General features: G+C 41.8%; 1 protein-coding gene across 1 annotated transcript in view; it reads left to right on the top strand.

The window, feature by feature from the left end:
• The window catches only part of LOC108794824 (putative cation exchanger C521.04c), a 40,458-nt gene extending 21,624 nt beyond the window's left edge, over nt 1-18,834 (top strand). Inside the window, exons 10-20 of the mRNA XM_018565936.1 lie at nt 2,131-2,272; nt 4,361-4,544; nt 6,650-6,749; nt 8,193-8,315; nt 8,968-9,001; nt 11,148-11,260; nt 12,337-12,485; nt 14,378-14,472; nt 15,939-16,017; nt 16,840-16,948; nt 18,718-18,834. Of these exons, the coding sequence (XP_018421438.1) occupies nt 2,131-2,272; nt 4,361-4,544; nt 6,650-6,749; nt 8,193-8,315; nt 8,968-9,001; nt 11,148-11,260; nt 12,337-12,485; nt 14,378-14,472; nt 15,939-16,017; nt 16,840-16,948; nt 18,718-18,791 (1,202 nt within the window). The 3' untranslated portion in view covers nt 18,792-18,834. The remainder of the gene's footprint in view (nt 1-2,130; nt 2,273-4,360; nt 4,545-6,649; nt 6,750-8,192; nt 8,316-8,967; nt 9,002-11,147; nt 11,261-12,336; nt 12,486-14,377; nt 14,473-15,938; nt 16,018-16,839; nt 16,949-18,717) is intronic.
• The last annotated feature ends 482 nt before the right edge of the window (nt 18,835-19,316 follow it).

Raw genomic sequence — 19,316 nt, 5'->3', positions numbered from 1 at the left:
CCTGGCTGCACTTTTTTCCCTTTCCCCCCCCCCCCCTACAATCATAGTAAAGGGTGCTGTCTCTGGCTTCTCTAATGTGCAAGATCACAGAGCAGTTTTGGGTGAACTCCATGTACACTGCTGTCTGTGAGCTGCTGACACCGTAAACAAGATGGGGGCACCCAGCAGCAATCAAACAGTGATTAGAAGCAAGCCAAAGGAGAGGATTCTGGGATTGCTTAAAATAGAACTAGACCCACCAATTTAACTGTCAAAACGATTACATTCAAGGCATGCCTGTGGTAAGAGCTATCAAGGTTTGCCAGTGTGTTTTTTATTTTTTATTTTATTTCAGCGCTTGCCTGAACTTTGAAGCCCTCAAATGGCTGATGTCATAGCTGATATGTGCAGCACCATGGCAACTGCAATCCAAATAGAGGCTAACATGGCACCTTCCTTGGCTGCAAAGGTTAGGAGGGTGTAGTTCTGCTTTATGGAAGTAACTATATTGCCAAAAGCATTAGGACGCCTGCCTTTACACACATGTGAACTTTAATGCCACCCCAGTCTAAGTCCGTAGGGTTCAATATTGAGTTGGCCCATTGAGTTGACGAGAAGGCCTGGCTCGCAGTCTATGCACTAATTCATCCCAAAGGTGTTCTGTCGGTTGAGGTCAGGACTCTTTGCAGGCCAGTCAAGTTCCTCCACCCAAACTTGCTCACCCATGTCTTTATGGACCGTGGTTTGTACACTGGTGCACTGTCATGTTGGAACAGAGTGGCCATCCCCAAACTGTTCCCACAAATTTGGGGGCATGAAATTGTCCAAAATGTCTTGGTATGCTGATGCCTTAAGAGTTCCCTTCACTGGAACTAAGGGGCCAAGCCCAACCCCTGAAAAGCAACCCCACACTCCCCCCTCCACCAAACTTTACACTTGGCACTATGCAGTCAGGCAAATACCGTTCTCCTGGCAACCGCCAAACCCAGACACGTCCATCAGATTGGCAGACAGAGAAGCGTGATTTGTCACTCCAGAGAACATGTCTCCACTTCTCGAGTCCAGTGGTGGCGTGCTTTACACCACTGCATCCGAAGCTTTCATTGCACTTCGTGATGTGAGGCTTGGATGCAGCTGCTCGGCTATGGAAACCCATTCCATGAAGCTCTCTACGCACTGTTGTTGTGCCAATCTGAAGGCCACACGAAGTTTGGAGGTCTGTAGCTATTGACTCTGCAGACAGTTGGTGACTTCCACGCACTGTGTGCTTCAGCATGCGCTGACCCCTCTCTATTAAAATCGTAGGATTCAAAGCGGGTGTATGACTACTCCTGTATAAATATAAATTCATAAACACAATGTTTGTCCATAACCAAAAATCATGCACATTTCACAAATGTTTCTGCTAACAAAGATCTTGGCTATCATTTTTCTAGCACAAATGTTTTTAAAAGGGGGAAAAAATGGTTTGTGTGACCAACTCTTGGCAGTTTGGGAATTGATGCTTGGTTTTTAAATGGTATTTGTTATCTGTACTACTATTTTTGATGAACCTGTTATACGGATGGCAGTTGCCATTGATTGTGCAACCAGACAGACAATGTTTAGAATTACTGACCTAAAGCAAGTATGCAGGTAAGGATCTTTGACTTAAATCTGTGCATGCTTGCTTCAGATTGGTGATTGAAGGCTTCAATCAATTTGAAGTTACTGTTTTGGTGAGGCAACCAGAATTTCAGAAAGTGATTGTCAATGGCAGCCTACATATATCCCTCTATAACAAGTGTCTGTTTATCAAGATCTGGTTTGTTAAAAGCTAGAGCAGTACAATATTTTATCAACAAACGCCTGAGGAAATTACACTTGTGTGAATACTAAAGCTGGCCATGCACACATCTGTAGATTCCCCCATCTGCGCTAAAAAGTGTGGATTGAGGAAACTCACCTGCTGGCTATACTATTTTGACATTCGGCACCCATATCAAAATAGCCGAGCAGTAACTGCAGCTGATCCGCTACAGTCACTATTCCACTTAAAATTCCCAGCTCCTATGACAAGTTAATCTAAAAATGGTCCATCGTCAAGCTGAGTGGTGCCATCAGGGCCCCCCACAGATTGAATTACAAAATCTCCTTAACCAGCTTTTACAGATCTGATTGTGTTGGTGATTGTATCACTGGTTCTTGGCTATGTTGACAGCCACAACTATTATACCAGTTCACCTGTGAAATTCACGCTCTCACTGCTCTCCTTAATGCCGCTTTCCTACTATATTGGAATGGCAATTGCAAGGTAAGGTTTTAATACATTGTTCCCAATTTTTTTCAATTCTGCCTAGAAAAACAAAACTAATTCAGGGTCACAAGGGTTTTGCCTTGATGTCAGGCTAATGGAAGATATATACCGATCAGCCGTTACCTTTTATGACAACCCGCCTAATATTGAGTAGGTCCCCTTTTTTCTGACCCCCCTCGAGGCATGGACTCTGCTAGACCTCTGAAGGTATGCTCTGTTATCTGGCACCAAGCCATCAGTAGCAGATCCTTTTAAGTCCTGTAAGTTGCTAGGTGGGGCCTCCATGGATTAGACTTGTTTTTCCAGCACATCCTGCAGATGTTCAATTGGATTGGGATCTGGAGAATTTGGAGGCCAAGTCAACACCTCAAACTCGTTGTGTTCCTCAAACTATTCTTGAACCGTTTTTGTAACGTAGCAGGGAGCATTATCCTGCTGAAAGAGGCCACAGCTATCTGGCACTACCATTTCCATGAAGGAGTGTACTTGGTCAGCAACAATGTTTAGGTAGGTGGTACGTGTTTAAAGTAACATCCAAATAAATAGCAGGTTTCCCATCAGAACGGTGCCCAAAGCATCACACTGCCTCCATCAGCTTTCTCCTATCTCTCACTGGTCATAATGTTCTAGCTGATCGGGGTGTGCATGTGTATGTAAAGCAGTACGTTCCTCCTTTACAACATGTCTATGAATATACATATCCCATTTGTATTGCCTACAATATAATGCCTATATGGCAGTGACAGCCATGCACGTCACATCAGTTCAAATAAGGCAGTTCGGCATTGCCATAACGCTGCTGAGCTTTCTACATTTCATCATATGTGTTCCAGTTTACATGGTCGAGTGATTTGGTGCCCAAGCCCTATCTGCCCTGACCTTTCCTCTTCCTTTTTTTTTTTTTAAGCAATAAACTAACATTGAAAACAACTTGTTCAATTGACCTGTTCATGAAGCCAATCTATGCATTAAGCTCTCTGTACTTCTCAGTTGTATGTATGTCTCAGTAGTGGTGAAGTGGATCCATTTAATAAGGTGTCCTATTGATCCATCAAACTGTAGGCCCATTGTTCATTCTCCATTAGCTCATGCACTGCATTTTAAAAGATAGAGGGTACCAAAGACTTATAGGATTTTAATGGAGCTAGGGTCACGTGGAATAGTATTGTCAACCGATCATTTGGGGCCTGGAGCCATAGGTACTGGTTCATGTCAGTTCATACTGCAGACCAAAAGGGTCGCATTAAGAAGCATTCTCACCATCCGTGGTGGAACTATTACCTCAAAGCCACAACCTCTCGAGCTAGCTGGTAGATTTGATACATTAAAGTGACACTAAACTCCAAAAGTTAAATCTTAAAAATGCATTCAAGTACCTGAACTATTAACAAAAATGTCTTTGTGTATCATTCGGCTGTAGAGCCTCAAATAATCACTGAATTGGTGCTGACACGGTCATTCCTTCTGGAGGGTGGCTACTTTTATTCCCCATGGTCCCTGTGTGTGTTGTAAAGTCGCCACCTCTCCCAGCTCACTCCTGTGATGGACTACAATCTCATGTTTAGTTTACTAATTTGTATTGAGATTGTAGTCTCATGTTGTGTAACTATTAACTATTAAATATCTGATCTGTACCGCTCCAATCAGGAGGGGGATCAGTGCTCGGATCCTCTCCTGATCCGACAGTGTGAAGGGGGCTAAAATGTGTAGTAAGCAAATGCTGCATTTATCTACTTCCTTTTGTTTCGCTGCATGAAATGCTGTATTTCTGCCACTATAGTAGATTTATTCCGAGTTGCCTGCAGGAAATGTATACAGCCAGTTGTCAAGTATATGCCATGTGTGTGGGGTTTTTTTTTTAGTCCTAGAATTCAGAGACATCCCTATTGACAACTTTATCATGGCAGATTTATCCAGCAGCAGTAAAATGTGATTCTTACTTTGGAAATAGAATGACTTCTGCCTAAACGTAAAGCAGCATATGCTGCAATATTCCCTACATTTAGGGAATTTAGTAAATTCCCTACTTTTTTACTTATTTTGCCCTTTTTTTTTTTTCTTTTCTCTTTTTATGGCACCATATAGTATCTCTGCTCAGAGCAACTTTGCGGTGGGAGCTGTGGTGAATGCTACATTTGGCTCAATCATTGAACTGACTTTCTACATCACTGCACTGATTAAAGGGGCACGGGAAGATAATAAGTGCTATGAAGAGGTGGTAAAGTCCGCTCTGACTGGCACGTTGCTGGGGTGTGTCCTCTTTGTTCCTGTGAGTCTATTACATGTCTTGAATACAGTTTTATTTTATTGCAGCATTTATGTTGTCGCCCTGCCTTGGTACATTGCTAAAGTGTAATGGAAATCTCTGCCATCGTCCTGTAGGAGTCAGAATTGATTGAGAGCACACTAATGTAACTAGGCCTATAGCTATGTCTTAGAACTGGTGTTTTTACAAACTTATGTGCTGAAATTTTAAAAGTAAATCATGGACCTGTACACACCTTAGGACTTACTTTTGCTCACAAGGTCCATTTAAGCTGTTAATATGTTTTTTAAATGTATTGTTTTACATACTAATACATTTACTTCATTAGTATACATATTCCTATATGAAATGTTACATGCGATGGCCTTTAGGTCTGAAACTTGCTAATATACAATTGTGCATGGGTTATACTATAGAGATGCTTTTTATTTCTGCATGGACTCTTGGATCAGTGAAATATAATCATTCAAAATGCAACTTTCATGGTTCTACTGGAAAAGCCCCAGAGCGGTCTGTGGTGGTTTTGTCCATACATTATTCTGTACCCCATTGTAATCGAAGACAAATCGAATTTCATAGTACTGTATGACTGGGACATTGTTTGTGTCAGACTGGGACACACTCTTCAAAGTAGGATTTGGCTATTCTAATCTGGTTTTATGGAGGGCTTTCGCTGTGGTGGTTATTGGGCTAAAGTAAGACATTTAGTTAGACCCACTGATGTCTATTTTTCTCCTTTTTGAAGAAGTCCTGTGCTGTTATTACAGGGTGAGGTGCCTGTCACTTTAAAGAATAAAAATAAGTATTGATTAGTTTCCCAGCTCAAGCAGCAAAGTCAGGAGTTAAACCTTAAAAATGCATTCAAGTATATTAACCATTAACAAAAATGGACCTTATTTATCACTCAGCTGCAGATCTCAAATTCTCTCTGAATTCATGCTGACACTTTCCTTCTGGAGGATGACTACTTTTGTTCCCCATGGTCCCTGTGTGTGTTGTAAAGTAGTCACCGCTCCAAGCTCACTTCTGTGATGGACTACAATCTCATATTTTGTTTACTAATTTGTGTTGCGATTAGGGATGCACCGATACAATTTTATTCCAGACTTACTAAGAGTACCGATTTTTTTTTTTTACATTTTTTATACCAATTACTTGGGATGTTCAGCTACCACATAACGTACCTGGTACATGTACAGATACTTTTCCAGCTTCAAGACTAGACTAGAGAAAAAATCAAAAGTTAGGATGCAGCTGTCATTTTTAAGAAGCATAGGGAGCTCCTTGGATTTGTGCATCCCTGTTTTTAATGTAATGAGTTTTTTCTTTATATTTTCATAAATATATTTTAGAGATGCACGGATATAACTGATACTTGCCCAAGTACTCAGATAAAAGAACGAATACATTTTTTGTTGTCATGCAACCGTTTTTCTAAAACAATACAGACTAATGATTTTAGGACAGTGGTGGAGCACCAGGGCCCAGTCGCCACTGTGACTGCTGTGAACCTGGTAGTTCTGCTGATGACTCCAAGCTGTATGGGAACTACAAAATATCTGCAATACGTCCAGCAGTGTAGAATACCACCAACTATAGAGTACAAATCCCAGCAATGGATTATACAGCAATGCAGAATAATACCATCAGCTATAGAGTACTACAAATCCCAGGAATTCAGAATATGTTGCCACATACTCTGTGCTACACCAGGGTGCCGGCTTGATGTCTCCAGAGCACCAATTCAGAGATGATTTGAAGATCTACAGCCGAGTGGTAAATAAATTAGCTACATTTGTGTTAATAGTTAAGGTACTTGAATGCATTTTTGATATTTATCTCCTGACTTGTGTCATTTTAAGGTGTGTTATGACAAATAGTGTGAGCTGTTTTTTTTTGGGGGGGGGGGGGGGGTTGTTTCTCCATCTGCATCCATCGTGTACTTTACTGTCCAGTTTAAACTTAACTAATGTAATTTTAATCACAAGGGGGACATTCACATGCTTTCAAAAATGTACAAAAAACTGTTCTTTAGAGATCCATTTTTAGTGCATCCTTAGTTTTGTCCTTGGGCCATTCATCTTATTTTATTTTTAATTTTTTTGCAGGGCTTGTGTATGATCATTGGTGGAATAAAGCATCAGGAGCAGAGGTTTAATAGCAGGTCAGCTGGAGTTGGTTCTGCATTGCTATTCATTTCTGTAGGAGGTGAGAAGACTAGATTCTAGTAAACTAAAATACATGCTTCTTCCAGAATCTATATTCAAACGTGCAATTTACTTCCATCTATCCCACTGTATTGTGTATGATTTTATCATTATGAAAGGCCGGTGTTACCAATGGGTAAATACAGGATTTATAATTTTACCAAATTTATGTCAGGTTTTTCGAAGTATAGATACATTCACCGGCTATGAAGGGAGGGGGAGTGTTGAAACTTAGCTGGACACTGAGTTAATAGTAGAAGTGTGCCTGATCTGTGTGACCATTTTCCAGTGCAACAATCAAGAGAACTGAAAAGTCTGTTACTAAATCCAACGGCATGAACTTGGCCAGCTTGAATATTTATTGTGATATAAACTAACCATGAATCCATGTTTTAGTTTCTACTCGTGAGTGTATAACAAGAATGCAGAGTTTTGATTTAGAACTTTAGAAGGAAGTGTGCTCCCATGAATCCACCCACCTACCTACTTGGTGCAATGTATTTGATGTGTTAACAAGGCTTTTACATCTGTGTAATCTAGCATTCATATTAACAGACCTGTGAATGCAAATTCAATAAGATCTGGTCCCCTTGGCCATCTCGAGTCCTAATAGATGAGCAGAATTGCTGATCATTGAAAATGCGGACACTGGGGGAGAGGATTTGGTTGTGTACTTTTGTTGTGTTTTGAGAAGATGTCCCTCAGATACTTAGAATGAGGGGTGCTTTAGGATGGATTGACACAGGTTGCGCTGGTTGGTTTTCTCAGTTTTAACCTTTTATGGGCCCTCAATGTAACAGAATGGATACTGCTATGTGCTCTTTGCAGGACAAGGTATGGAGCCTACCATGTTCTATGAACCCAGGTGAGATCACTCTGATAGGAGCAGGGGGGTGGTCAGGTGGCAGGTCTCAAAACAAGTGAACCATAAGCAGATTTGTAAAGCTCACCACTGTACTTTACAAATGTGCATTCTTTTTTGAAGTATGTCCATAGGTAAGACTATACCACTACATTATTAATGTAAAAATGACCTCGTCACTTCCTTAGTGAACAGAAGTAGCGCATAAAAGTTTGAACGTGCGGGAGGCGTGTTGAAACTTTGTTCTTCTCAGAGGTCCATGCGCTGCTGATGTCCGACACTTTCCAGAGTTGGATAACGAATCCCGTGCTGTACTGTCGTGGTTCCTCCTGTTAACCCCTCCGTCACTGTGTTCTGTATGCTCCATTGACTAGGAGCTGCGGACAAATGGCAAGGCTTTATACACATGCAAAGTTCATTGTCAATGTAATCTTTCATGGGGATTGTCTATAGCATTGTTTTCACAATCTTGTGTACAGTGCAAGATCTGTTTTTGTTGTACTCTTAATACTTTGGATGCTATGATGACGTCGCTGTCTGTGTAATATATAGATTTATAAATGTCAATTTGCTGATATTCAGGTGTATTTGCGCCTACACTGTTCTCCAAAGTATATGGAAAGATGATCTGTGGAGACTGTATGAACTTTGGACAAAATGGAACAAACCAGTATATCTGTCAGAACTGCCACACAGAGTTGGTAAGTTGTCATATTCAGTTTTATGGCGTGCTTAACCCTAAAAGAAATGGACAGTTTATGCATTTTGTATTTTATGTTCGGACTACTAATACTAGAAAACAGATCTAAAACAGTTTTTTTTTAAACTTATGACCACCCGCATAAGTGGGTCCCCTTTTTGCCACACGTTGAGGCAAGGACTGTACTAGACCTCTGAAGGTATGCTGTGTTATCTGGCACCAAGCTGTCAGTAGCAGATCCTTTTAAGTCCTGTAAGTTGCAAGGTGGGACCTCCATGAATCGGACTTGGTTTTTACAGCACATCCCACAGATGCTTGAATGGATTGAGATTTGGGAGCCAAGTCAACACCTCAAACCATTCTTGAACCATTTTTGCACTGTGGTAGGGCATGTTATCCTGCTGAAAGAGGCCACAGCTATTTTTCACACTTTCACATAGACTGCTTTGTGTAGCTGAGTGACCGAATATCCCAGGTCAGTTCATTATGATCCCAAGTTTTAGCACTATGTAGATTGAATGTCCCAATATAACAAAGTAGAAGTAATAAAAATGTGGAAATATTCATATTCTCTGTCATGGTAGGCTGCCCATTATGTGGCATACTTTTTATTCATTTAATACAAATATTTAACAATAAATCTTGCTTTACAGACAGGACAAAACGGCACCATGTTTTACAATGATATAAGGTGAGCAATCTGTATGCATGTGTCATCAGGCATTTACACTTTCCTTTTGACAAAAAAAATGGAGCCTGTATCTAGGGTCTCAATACTAAAGCAACCTAAGTCATCCATTGAAACTGATGAATGCATTACATTTATTTTAAAGGGTATGTATAGAGCTTGTGCACATATTTTCTTAACTATGGTTAGGACTTTTGCATCCTCCTTTTGAGGCAGCAGATGGTGCTCTTGGTCTGCTTTTTGTTTTTTTATGTAAGGCCTACAAGAAATATATTTTGTACAGAATTGTAAAAGGTGGTTAGAGCAGTGACTCATCTCTTGTTGGATTTCTAAGGTTTCTATCCTAAAAAGGAGATCTGCAAAGCAAGCAGCACATGCTATGCTCCTAACCCATAGTGCTCTGGGAATCCTCTGTCATGTATTAATGCTTATTTTAAATTGACATCATTGACGATTATTGTTTCCCTTTTAGACAATACACATAACCAGGCTAGTATATCAATACGATTAAAAGAACTGTGCTGCTCATGGCAATGTCAGAAGGTTACAGCATAGCTAAACCCAAAAACAAAACTTTTAATATTTGCAGCTTGCCAGCCCATAGGCTAAACCAGGGCTCAAAATTTCTTGGATACAGCTTCTGACAGATTGCACTATTAGGCATCATTCAAACTGCTTAAAGTCGGCCCGTACGTCCGTGCACGTCCCACGGATCTGTATCAGGCCGCTCCCGGGAAGGACAGGCTGCTGCGTGTGATTTGTACGCAGCAGCCTGTTCTTCTCTATGGGAGGATGCGGCCGTACGCTCAACTGAACTGCACATTTGCACGGGTGCGGATGTCCATACTAATACGCAGACAGGATGGATCCTATCTGCATCCGATCATTGCGGGTGGAGGAAACAGACAGCGATCGGCGCTGCCGAAGCGGCGGAAGTCCCCCCCCTCCCTGGATTTCCACTCGCCCCCACGCAATTTTCACTCGCCAATTGCGAGGGGGCGAGTGGAAATTTTGAGCCCAGGGCTAAACTATTTTCACAAAGAACAGAAAATACCTGTTGATGTTGCCAGAGATGTGTCCTTGCCACTTCCTGTAAGCTGAAAAGAAAATTAGGCGGGGGGAGACCCTGAAGAATAAAACAAATGCAGTCGTCATATCAAAGGACTTCTAAGCTGCAATATAGTATTTGGTTGGATGCACTTCAATCTTAGATGTTTGTAATGTGAAACATATAGTATAGTGCCTTCGGTCCTCCTATATCCTAAGCTTTGACATTTTTATGTCAAGTGAACATCAACTCTTTATTATGGCTCAGAAGGTGCAAATAATTTCATACGTTTAGGTAAAACTTCGACTGGCCTATCTTTCTAGCAATTGCCAGGATTATGCTTTGTTCTGTCAGGAGTTATTTACCTGAACACCATTAGTTGGTGCAAATCATTACATCAATTGGGAACTCCAGAAAAAAAATGTTTTAACCCTTGCAGTGGGGCTACCTCCACAATGCAAGGGTTAAATGCTCACTTTATGTCTAGATGCTAAAGTACTCCACCTAAAGCTCCGAGCCAACCAGCTGTCACTACTCCCTCCCTTCAGCCTGTCTCCTCTTCCACTGCAGCAATAGAATCTTACTCGGCGTCCTCCACTCTATGGGCAGATTCACACCATTCTCCAGACTAGATCTGTTCCAGATCTGGTCTAGAAAATGGTGTGAACTTGTCCGCAGTTCCAGTGCATTCCAGGCCAGACAATGAGACATGCAGTATTTTTCTGGTACGGACTGGGCTGGTGGGAACAGAGTCCGGAAATAGCATAGGGACACATAAGGATGCATTTTGGGTCCGGAAACAATCTGGTCCGGCAGGAGATCTGGATGCTGTGTGAATGGGCTCTATAACTGTGATCACTGCAGAGGAGGGCAAGAGAGGTTGGAAGGTCCAGTCTAAAAACAAGACAGCTCCACAGTTCAACAGAATATTATTTTTAGATGTCTGTCTGTCTCTCAAGCTCTGTCCTAGTGCTTCCAAAACAATGAGGTGCCATTTATCTTGTAGGGATTTAGTAACGGACTGTCCACAGTAAACATATCAAAGATAGATGGATGTGATTTTGCATCTGTTCTCTTATTTCTGGTTCCACTTCTCTTCAGGCCCTTGGTGTACACCGTGTGTATTCTGCTGCCTGCTGCTTATGTCATAGGACTTATCTTCACACTCAAGACTCATTCCCACATTTACGATATTCACGTCAGTGATTGCCATGGTAAGAGGACACAAGATGGAATTATGTGTGCTTTATTAATACTGATTATACTTAAAGGTTTGCATACAATAATCTGTAGTAGTCTGTGTAGAACTGTCCAGTTTTTTGATTGGTCAAAAGCTAATAATGTGTTTTCTATATTACATTTTCATAAGTTCTATCCCACTCCTAATAATAACCACACCAATCTAGAGGTTTGTGAACTTGTTGAAGATGCCCACAGGATGTACTTCCTCAATGCACTGATACAATTTCACTCAGCCCTGTGAATATGCATTTCCTAGTGTCACTATTCTAACCTTGTTGTCTGAAGTACAATTCAGTCTGAAATTCCCACAATATAACATAATCTTTGCATGCTGGAAGCAATGTATGATGGGATATGTGGTCTTGAGAAATCAAGATTGCATCGCATCAGGGGAAAAGATGCAAAGCACACTGGGAATCCATGAAGTTGTTGGAACAGTATGTGCAGGTAAAAGGCAGCACTCGCTGCATAAAAAGGATTTTATTTTCAAGAAAGCTTTGATTGTATTATCTAAAACAACTCTAGTATGTATTCCTATTACAATGCTGATGTTATAATGGGATAGTATATGCCAGGGGTAGACCAACTCTGGCCCTTCAGCTGTGGTGAAACTACAAAATGCATCTGGGAACCATGCAGTCTTGCAAATGCCTCATGGGATTTGTAGTTGCCCCACAGCTGAAGGGCTGGAGTTTGCCTACTCCTGGTACATGCTGTGACTTTAGAACTTCTATAATACAAAGCGCCATATGTGCTGCTTTATTTTTCCCATTGTAAGTTGAAGGAAATGCAGATTTGAGTGGAATCTAGTTTGTAATCCCAGACTCTCACTTGTTTCAATGCAATTTTGCATTTGTGACCCATCGATTAGAATCCTAAATTGAAACACACTTTGTGCAGAACTTCTCTTCTCTTTCCTTCCCTTTTTTTTAACTAACGTGTTGAGGTTGCTTTCAGAAGGGTGTGTGTGTCTATATTATACTGGCCACCAGACAAAAGTGATCAAGTAATTGTAGGCAACCTATGTATGTTTACTTTTTCCTTTTAGTGCCAGGCCACCATCATAGCCCTGTTGTCCACTGGTCCCGTTGGCGGTCAATGGTCATTCTTATTGGCTCTACTTTATTGATGGCAGCATGTGCAGATCTGGCCACTGAGCATATCAGTCCTATTCTTAAAGAAGCCACGGTGTCACAGGTAAGTGTAATACCTAGTTAATGACTGTTATTTGCAGTGTTTGCAGTTCTTCTTAGTACGCTTGCTATACCCCTGATCAGTTCTTGAATCTTTAGTTTTTACCTACAGAGAGGAAATGAGCTGGATTTATAATGGGGCCCCTAAATAAATCGGCTCAGTGTAAAAGATCACCCCAGAATATTTCTATATTCTGCTCAGATGCTCTTAAAACATAAATTGAACCTGTTGTCAGCTTGTGGACATTTACGTATTTACATACTCCTAACAAGCAGAAAGTAAGCTTCAAAACAAGCCCTCACTGATCTATTGCTGCGGGGATTGTGAAGTAATTCATCCTCATTTATTGCTAGGCACTGAAGTTGTCATTCTCTCCTCCTCGGCTTAGTTCCTCCATTCCAGCTGGAACTTGGCAATCTTCTAATCTGTAATGTAAACAGATAGGTGCTTTGGGAAGAGGGAGCCGGGCAGAGGCGTAACCAGAACCTTCAGGCCCCCGGTGTAAAACACTGTGTTGTTAACAGGACGGCTGCCGAGGGCCCCAGCAAGCGTGGGACCTCGGGCAGCCGATTCAATGTTTAAAAATGTAGTGCTGGTGTTCTGTCGAAAGCCGACCTAGTATCTGCGTTTGCGTGCAGACGGGATTAACGAGGAAACCGGCATTAATTTACAAAGTATTCGTTTGTAATGGTTAATTGTGACCGGTAATAATATGCCGTCCATGGCAGTAAATGATGGATGGAATATTAACGGTCACCATTAATTTAAACTAAATACTTTGTAAGTAAATCCCGGTTTCCTCGATAATACTGGTCTGTGCGCAAGCGCAGATGCTGAGGTCGGCAAATTCGACTACGTCGGCGCTCTCGACAGAACACCGGTATCTGTGTACTCGTGTGCATTTTCATGAGTATGAGTCAGCCAGTATTGGCACTGGTGCATCCCTACTCAAAAACATAATGTATTGCTGGGACTTGTAGTCCTGTATAGCTGGTGGTGTTCTGCAGCGCTGAATACTGAAAAATGGCCTGGATGGGAAGGGGGTTTAACACCGTGGATGTCAACTGGTTAATATCGCTTGCGAAATCGCAAAAATCTACCACACTCAAAATTGACCATAGGTGATGCTTTAAAGGCATTTACCGCTCATCAATTTAGTGTTAAGTGATTGATGGCCATAGAATTATTGCTCGCATGCCAACGTTTAGGGATATGTAACTTGTGAGGTGCAATTGTCACTTTTGCACAAAAGCGCAACCAATGTGTGTTTTGCGTTTTTGTATGTGGGAGCGGGGGACTTTAATTTTTTTTTCTTCACACTTTATTGCTCACCTTGAGGGCTAGCAAGTCTCCTATGTGATGGGAAATGTACAGTGATGGGTCCTCCTTATGCAGACATCAGGGGTCTAATAGACCCCTAATGTCACCTAGGGACCCCCAAAGAAGCTGATGTTGCAGAGATCTGACAGGCGCAAGTGATTATAGTACACATCACATCCGCATTCAGTGATCAGGGGGGAGACCAGCTGGTGGACGTGTGCTGATCTCCCCCGATCCAGGCAACAAGACCTTCCATGCCAGTCCCGGAGCCTAGGATAGCCAGCAGAGGCAGCATAGGGGTAGCCTGCACACTCCCATGCACCATACAAGTGATGCAACGCTTGTATGTAACAGCCATTACCGGCTATTTAAAATTTTTACCATTGCAGGAAAAATAACACTGTATACATGTACAGCGACTTGCTGTCCATCTATCTACTTGCCATCTGCCCATTCTATATAATGTCTTACCTTTCTTTTCTAATTCACAGCCCAAGTAGAAAAAGCCCCCTCCCAGCAACTGCTTTTGATGGGCTTTTTCTGTCTGTTTTTATGTCTTTTCTGTTCCATTACAGTATTTTATTGGGGTGACTGTTTTAGCAATGATCCCTGAGCTTCCTGAAATTGTTAATGGGATTCAGTTTGCCTTACTCAACAACCTAAGTCTAAGGTAAGTAGAAATGAGGCAACAAAGTGTGCCTTTTTTTTTTCCTTTTTAGCTAATTCTTTAAATTGTGTTTCCTTGTTGATGTGAATCTGAGAAAACACGAGCTAGATAAGGTACAGGTTATTCAGCTGCAGGTCAATATACACATACTCTCCTGGACAGTTCACCTTTTTTGCAGATAAATATCTACCGAAAATGTTTGTTATTAATCGTGATGAGCAGATTAGGCTTAAATTCCTATATGGATGCATGCCGTCATCAGAGGAAACAGTGTTTTTTTGTGCCTCGTGTTCAGTACTGTTAGTTTGCGTTTTGGGATTCCTCCAGCAAGTACCTACAAATTCCTTTGGCAGGAATCGCAAATCTTCAATTTTTAGATTTGGCTGCTGTCGCCCATTTCAGTTAATGACTGGGTGACGGTGGCCACATCTGTGAGCAGCAGTCATCTTGTGATACGATAACATGCAGTTTGGAATAGATCACTGCATATAATCGGATCGCATACGATTACATGTGGACTGCTGCTTACAGATGCGCCCTGTCACCTGGTCATTAACTTGAACGAGTGACAGCGGCTGCATCTAAATGGGAGGTTTGCGATTCCTGCTGTAGGAATCCCAAAACGCATATTGTGAATGTAGCCTTACACATGCTATAAGTACAATGCATAAAAAAAAAATTTCCCTTAATAATGCCATGCAATGTGTCAAAACATGCAGAGATTGTTCTAAAGTGGGTAATTTTTTAAGTTGGAGAGGGAACAGATTTTTGTGAGTTAGTCATTTAAAATCCCCTGAAGCAGAAAAAAAAAATTCTCCCATAAATAATATTATGGCAGGCCAAACTCCTCCTATGTGGGTTTTACCATGAACAGTGTCCCCATCCCTCTGGGGAATAAAATGCTGCTGGTGCAACGCCATCTTGTCTGTGATTTCAGTGGCTCCAGGAGCCACGGAGCTGGATGGAGAAATAATGGTGAAGCAGTTTAACAGTGATGCAAAACAATGTGTGTAGAATAGACAGAGTGAGGAAGTGGAGCAGCATCTGAGGTCATACTTCAGTACAAACCACACGAGGATACAGGGATGATACTTATCCGCTGGATACGCATTCCCACACATGACCTCAACATAGTCAGCCGAGAAAGGTGCAAGGCTATGTTTCTAGCACTAAGGGTGCCCCATACACTGTGCGAACAAGGAAGTTCAGGGATCTGCAGCTGATAGTTGGAGCTGTTTGAAAACAGGACTGTAAGTGCTTAGGAAAAAATGTATATTTGTTTGATCTGGATGAATTATTGAAATTTTTTTTTATCCTACTTTTAAATGTCAGGGGTGGTGACGGGGTCTCCAAGTGAAACTATCTTCTAAGTTAAAGCTATATGTAATATGACATTCTTCAGTTGTGTTCATATTTGCACTTTTGCTCAGTGTCCTTTTTTTGTAACATAAGAACTCTGTTTTTCTCAGCATCGAGATTGGAACTTGTATTGCAGTTCAGGTGTGCATGCTGCAGATCCCCATACTGGTCCTATTCTCTGTGTTTTATGTAAGTAACTTTTCTCCCCATGATCACTGCTACAGCGGGCAAGCTTTGTACACGTACAATGTTAACTTGTTATTGCACCATTTCACTTGTGTATGTCTGATCTTGAGCTTGGTCTTGGCGTCACAAATAATTTTTCCTTATTTGACATTCATTTCACTGACACATACAGAAAATAGGGTGTTGAACATGTCTCCAAGCCTCTAAATGCCAAGTGTAATTGTACATATATTCAAAGGGTAGTGTTATTCACTTCTATAGGAAGGAAAGTTTTATTCACCTCTATAGGAACTTCTGAGTCATATCTTTTTATAGACCTGTCATGTAGGTACACTTATTCTGGCTGACGTTGGAACCTTTCATAGGTAATAATTGGTAATTACCAGGAACTAGTATTTGAAAGCAGCATTCTCGACCTTTTTTCAGTCACCGCATCCCTTAAAAGCGTGCAAAATCTTGAGGCACCACATCAGAAGCTTTCATTACATCAGAGCCCACTTTCATATCTGAGCCCTCCTTCCTTTTCACGTCAGTAGCCCCCTTCACATACGAAGCATACCTGCACCATGGAAATGTGTAAAAATTTCGAAGCACCCCTGAGGAAGGCAGAAGGCACACTACGGTGCCCACAGCATTCTGGTTGAGAGGCTGCTTTAGAGATTGGCAAACTATATATGAATGCTACACCATCCTAATTTATGGGTTCTATCCTCTAAGTGGGTGGGGATTTCTTCTTCCTCCAGAGGCTGTACACTACACCCATCATATAAACCTTTCCTAACCTGTGTCAGTGTTCCTAATGCTTAATCATTTTTACTTTTGCAGCCATCGGGATTCACTCTGATATTTAGTGACCTCCACCTCTGGGCCTGTATGTTCAGCGTGATCCTGATGAATTACATCTTCATGGATGGGAAGTGTGATTATTTTCAGGGTAAGGGGCGCTTCTATTTAGTTCAACCATACAATATTCTCTATATTTCTATTCTCTGCAACACCCTTTATTCCTATTACTTAGTATATATCAGACACACATACCTATCCCATATCCAGGTAACATATTTTTTTTAACAAGATGACTTCTCACTTCAAAACTTCACCTTTTATATCTGTGTATTTAGCTGTTTGTTGCTTATAAGATTCAAAACTGAACTCCAGGCAAAGGTCTGAGTGAAAGTTCTGGGTTGGTGACAGATTTCCATTAAAAGCTGAACTCCAAGTAAACAACTAAATTCAGAGTTAAAATACAGATACATGATGAGTCTGCCAAATGATTTGTAATTCTGTCCAGCTACTCTTGTGATTCATTCACCTCTGCACCTCAGCATAGGCGGGTGACAGCAGAATTCAGTGTTGTCACTTCTCTAAGGCTGGGTTCACACCTGGGCGTTTTTCAGTGCAGATGGAAGTGCTGAAAAACGCTCCGCAAGTGAAATCCTATTAATTGGTATGGCCATGGTTCCCACCTGGGTGTTTCTCAGTGCTGATCGAAGCTTCTTAGTACTTGAGCTTCTTTGGGGCGGATTTCCGCGCAGATCCATTGACTTCCGCTTATTAGATTTCGTAAATGCGCGTTTTGTGGACAGAATCGTGCGGCATATTACGACCGCCCAGGTGTGAACCCAGCCTAACTCTGTGCCTGTCAGCATTTGTACATGCAGCAGAGCCTGATTGGCTCCTAGTGCTGCCCCTTCCTCTTCACCCTGGGTGTTGCTGTTCAGGGAATTACATGAGACACTCTTATAAAGACGGATTCAGGTAGCTATGATAGTTGTATGTAAACAAAAATTCTAAATATGATCTATATTATGTCTGGGGGTTCAGCTTTTTGCTGACCTGGTCAATGAATATAAGTAATTCAAGAGATGTAGTCACTTTGATCAGAGCAGCATGCTGCCATCAGATAATTTTGTATCCGTATTGGATTATAAAGGTGGCCACACACCTTACGATAATCGCAGGAAATCCTGCGATTGTATGATTATCGTAAGGTGTGGGAGCCGTGCGACCTCTGCTACTGTACGGTCGCACGACTTTTATCTTAGGAACATGATCGAAAACCCGCCGAGAATCGTACGATTTTCGGCGGGTGTGTAGCATGTTTGTAAGAGAAAAGCCAGGGGGCCGGTGTGCGCAAGCGCACGATGCCCGTTCAGCATTGCGGTCATTGGAACCCTGCCTCTCGGGGGCGCGGCTTGCGATCATCGCAAGTACGAGCTGCCTGTCCAAGATAGGCAGATCGTACGTTTTTTTTAAATTACCTTGCAACCATCGCAAGACAAAAGTCTTGCGATGGTTGTAAGGTGTGTGCCCAGCATAAAGGTGCCCATACACTGCACGATTCTCGTACGTCTTTTGTCTAAGGAGCACGCTAGAAAACCAGCCGAAAATCTTACGATTTTCGGCTAGTTTGAACGGTGCTCGGGAGACTAATGCCGCACGTGCACACTGCCCGTTCAGCATTGCGGTCATCAGAAGCCCACCCCTCGGGGGCGGGCTTGTGATGGATCGCAAGTACGATCTGCCTGTCCAAGATCGTACGTTTTTTCAAATTGCTTTACAACCATCGCAAGACTAAGGTCTTGCGATGGTTGTAAGGTGTATGGCCACCATTTTAGACTGGGTTGCTAGCTTCTAAACAAATCCAACATGTGCACACCCATTTTCAATCATTTATCTGAAATACTTAATTTCTCTTTCTAGGCACTGCCCTGGTCATGGTTTACTTCATACTTCTAGCCATGTATTTCTTTGCTCCATCTCCCACTGGCTGCTGACGAGGATGATTGGACTACATGAGAACTTGGGGAAAAATGGACATTTTCATGAACTGATCAAGTTTAAAATGCATTACCGCTGCCATTTCTGTGCAAACAGGATCTGTACTGAAGGGGTTTCCTATTCACCGTTTCTTGGTGGTGTCAATACCCAGATGTATGTGTATTAAACGAGACTTCAGAATGGAAGACATGCTGTAATCTTCATCTCTTCCCACATTGCTGTTTTGTCTGAGAGGAAGATATTACTTCTAGACCTCTATATACAGAAGCAGAATAAAGATGCAGTCAGTTTGTGCCTATCTGTTACAGAATACAGAACGTACACTGACTGTCCTGGCGTTTGAATTAAACAGACCTCTTCTTCACAAGCATGCAGGCTCTTATTAAACCAGCACACTGACTGGTATGAATACTGGGAACAAAATGATGCCTTCATTAGGAGGGAAACTTGTAGATCAATTGGCAATATGAAAATTATGTGATTGTTTGTTTGTGGCAGTTCCCCCTCTATAAACCTGTGGG

The sequence above is a fragment of the Nanorana parkeri genome, unplaced genomic scaffold, assembly GCF_000935625.1.
Source record: "Nanorana parkeri isolate BGI_ZX_2015 unplaced genomic scaffold, ASM93562v1 scaffold26, whole genome shotgun sequence".
NCBI lineage: Eukaryota > Metazoa > Chordata > Amphibia > Anura > Dicroglossidae > Nanorana > Nanorana parkeri.
Note: the sequence above shows the minus strand (reverse complement) of the source record. Positions and strands in the feature narration are given on the sequence as shown.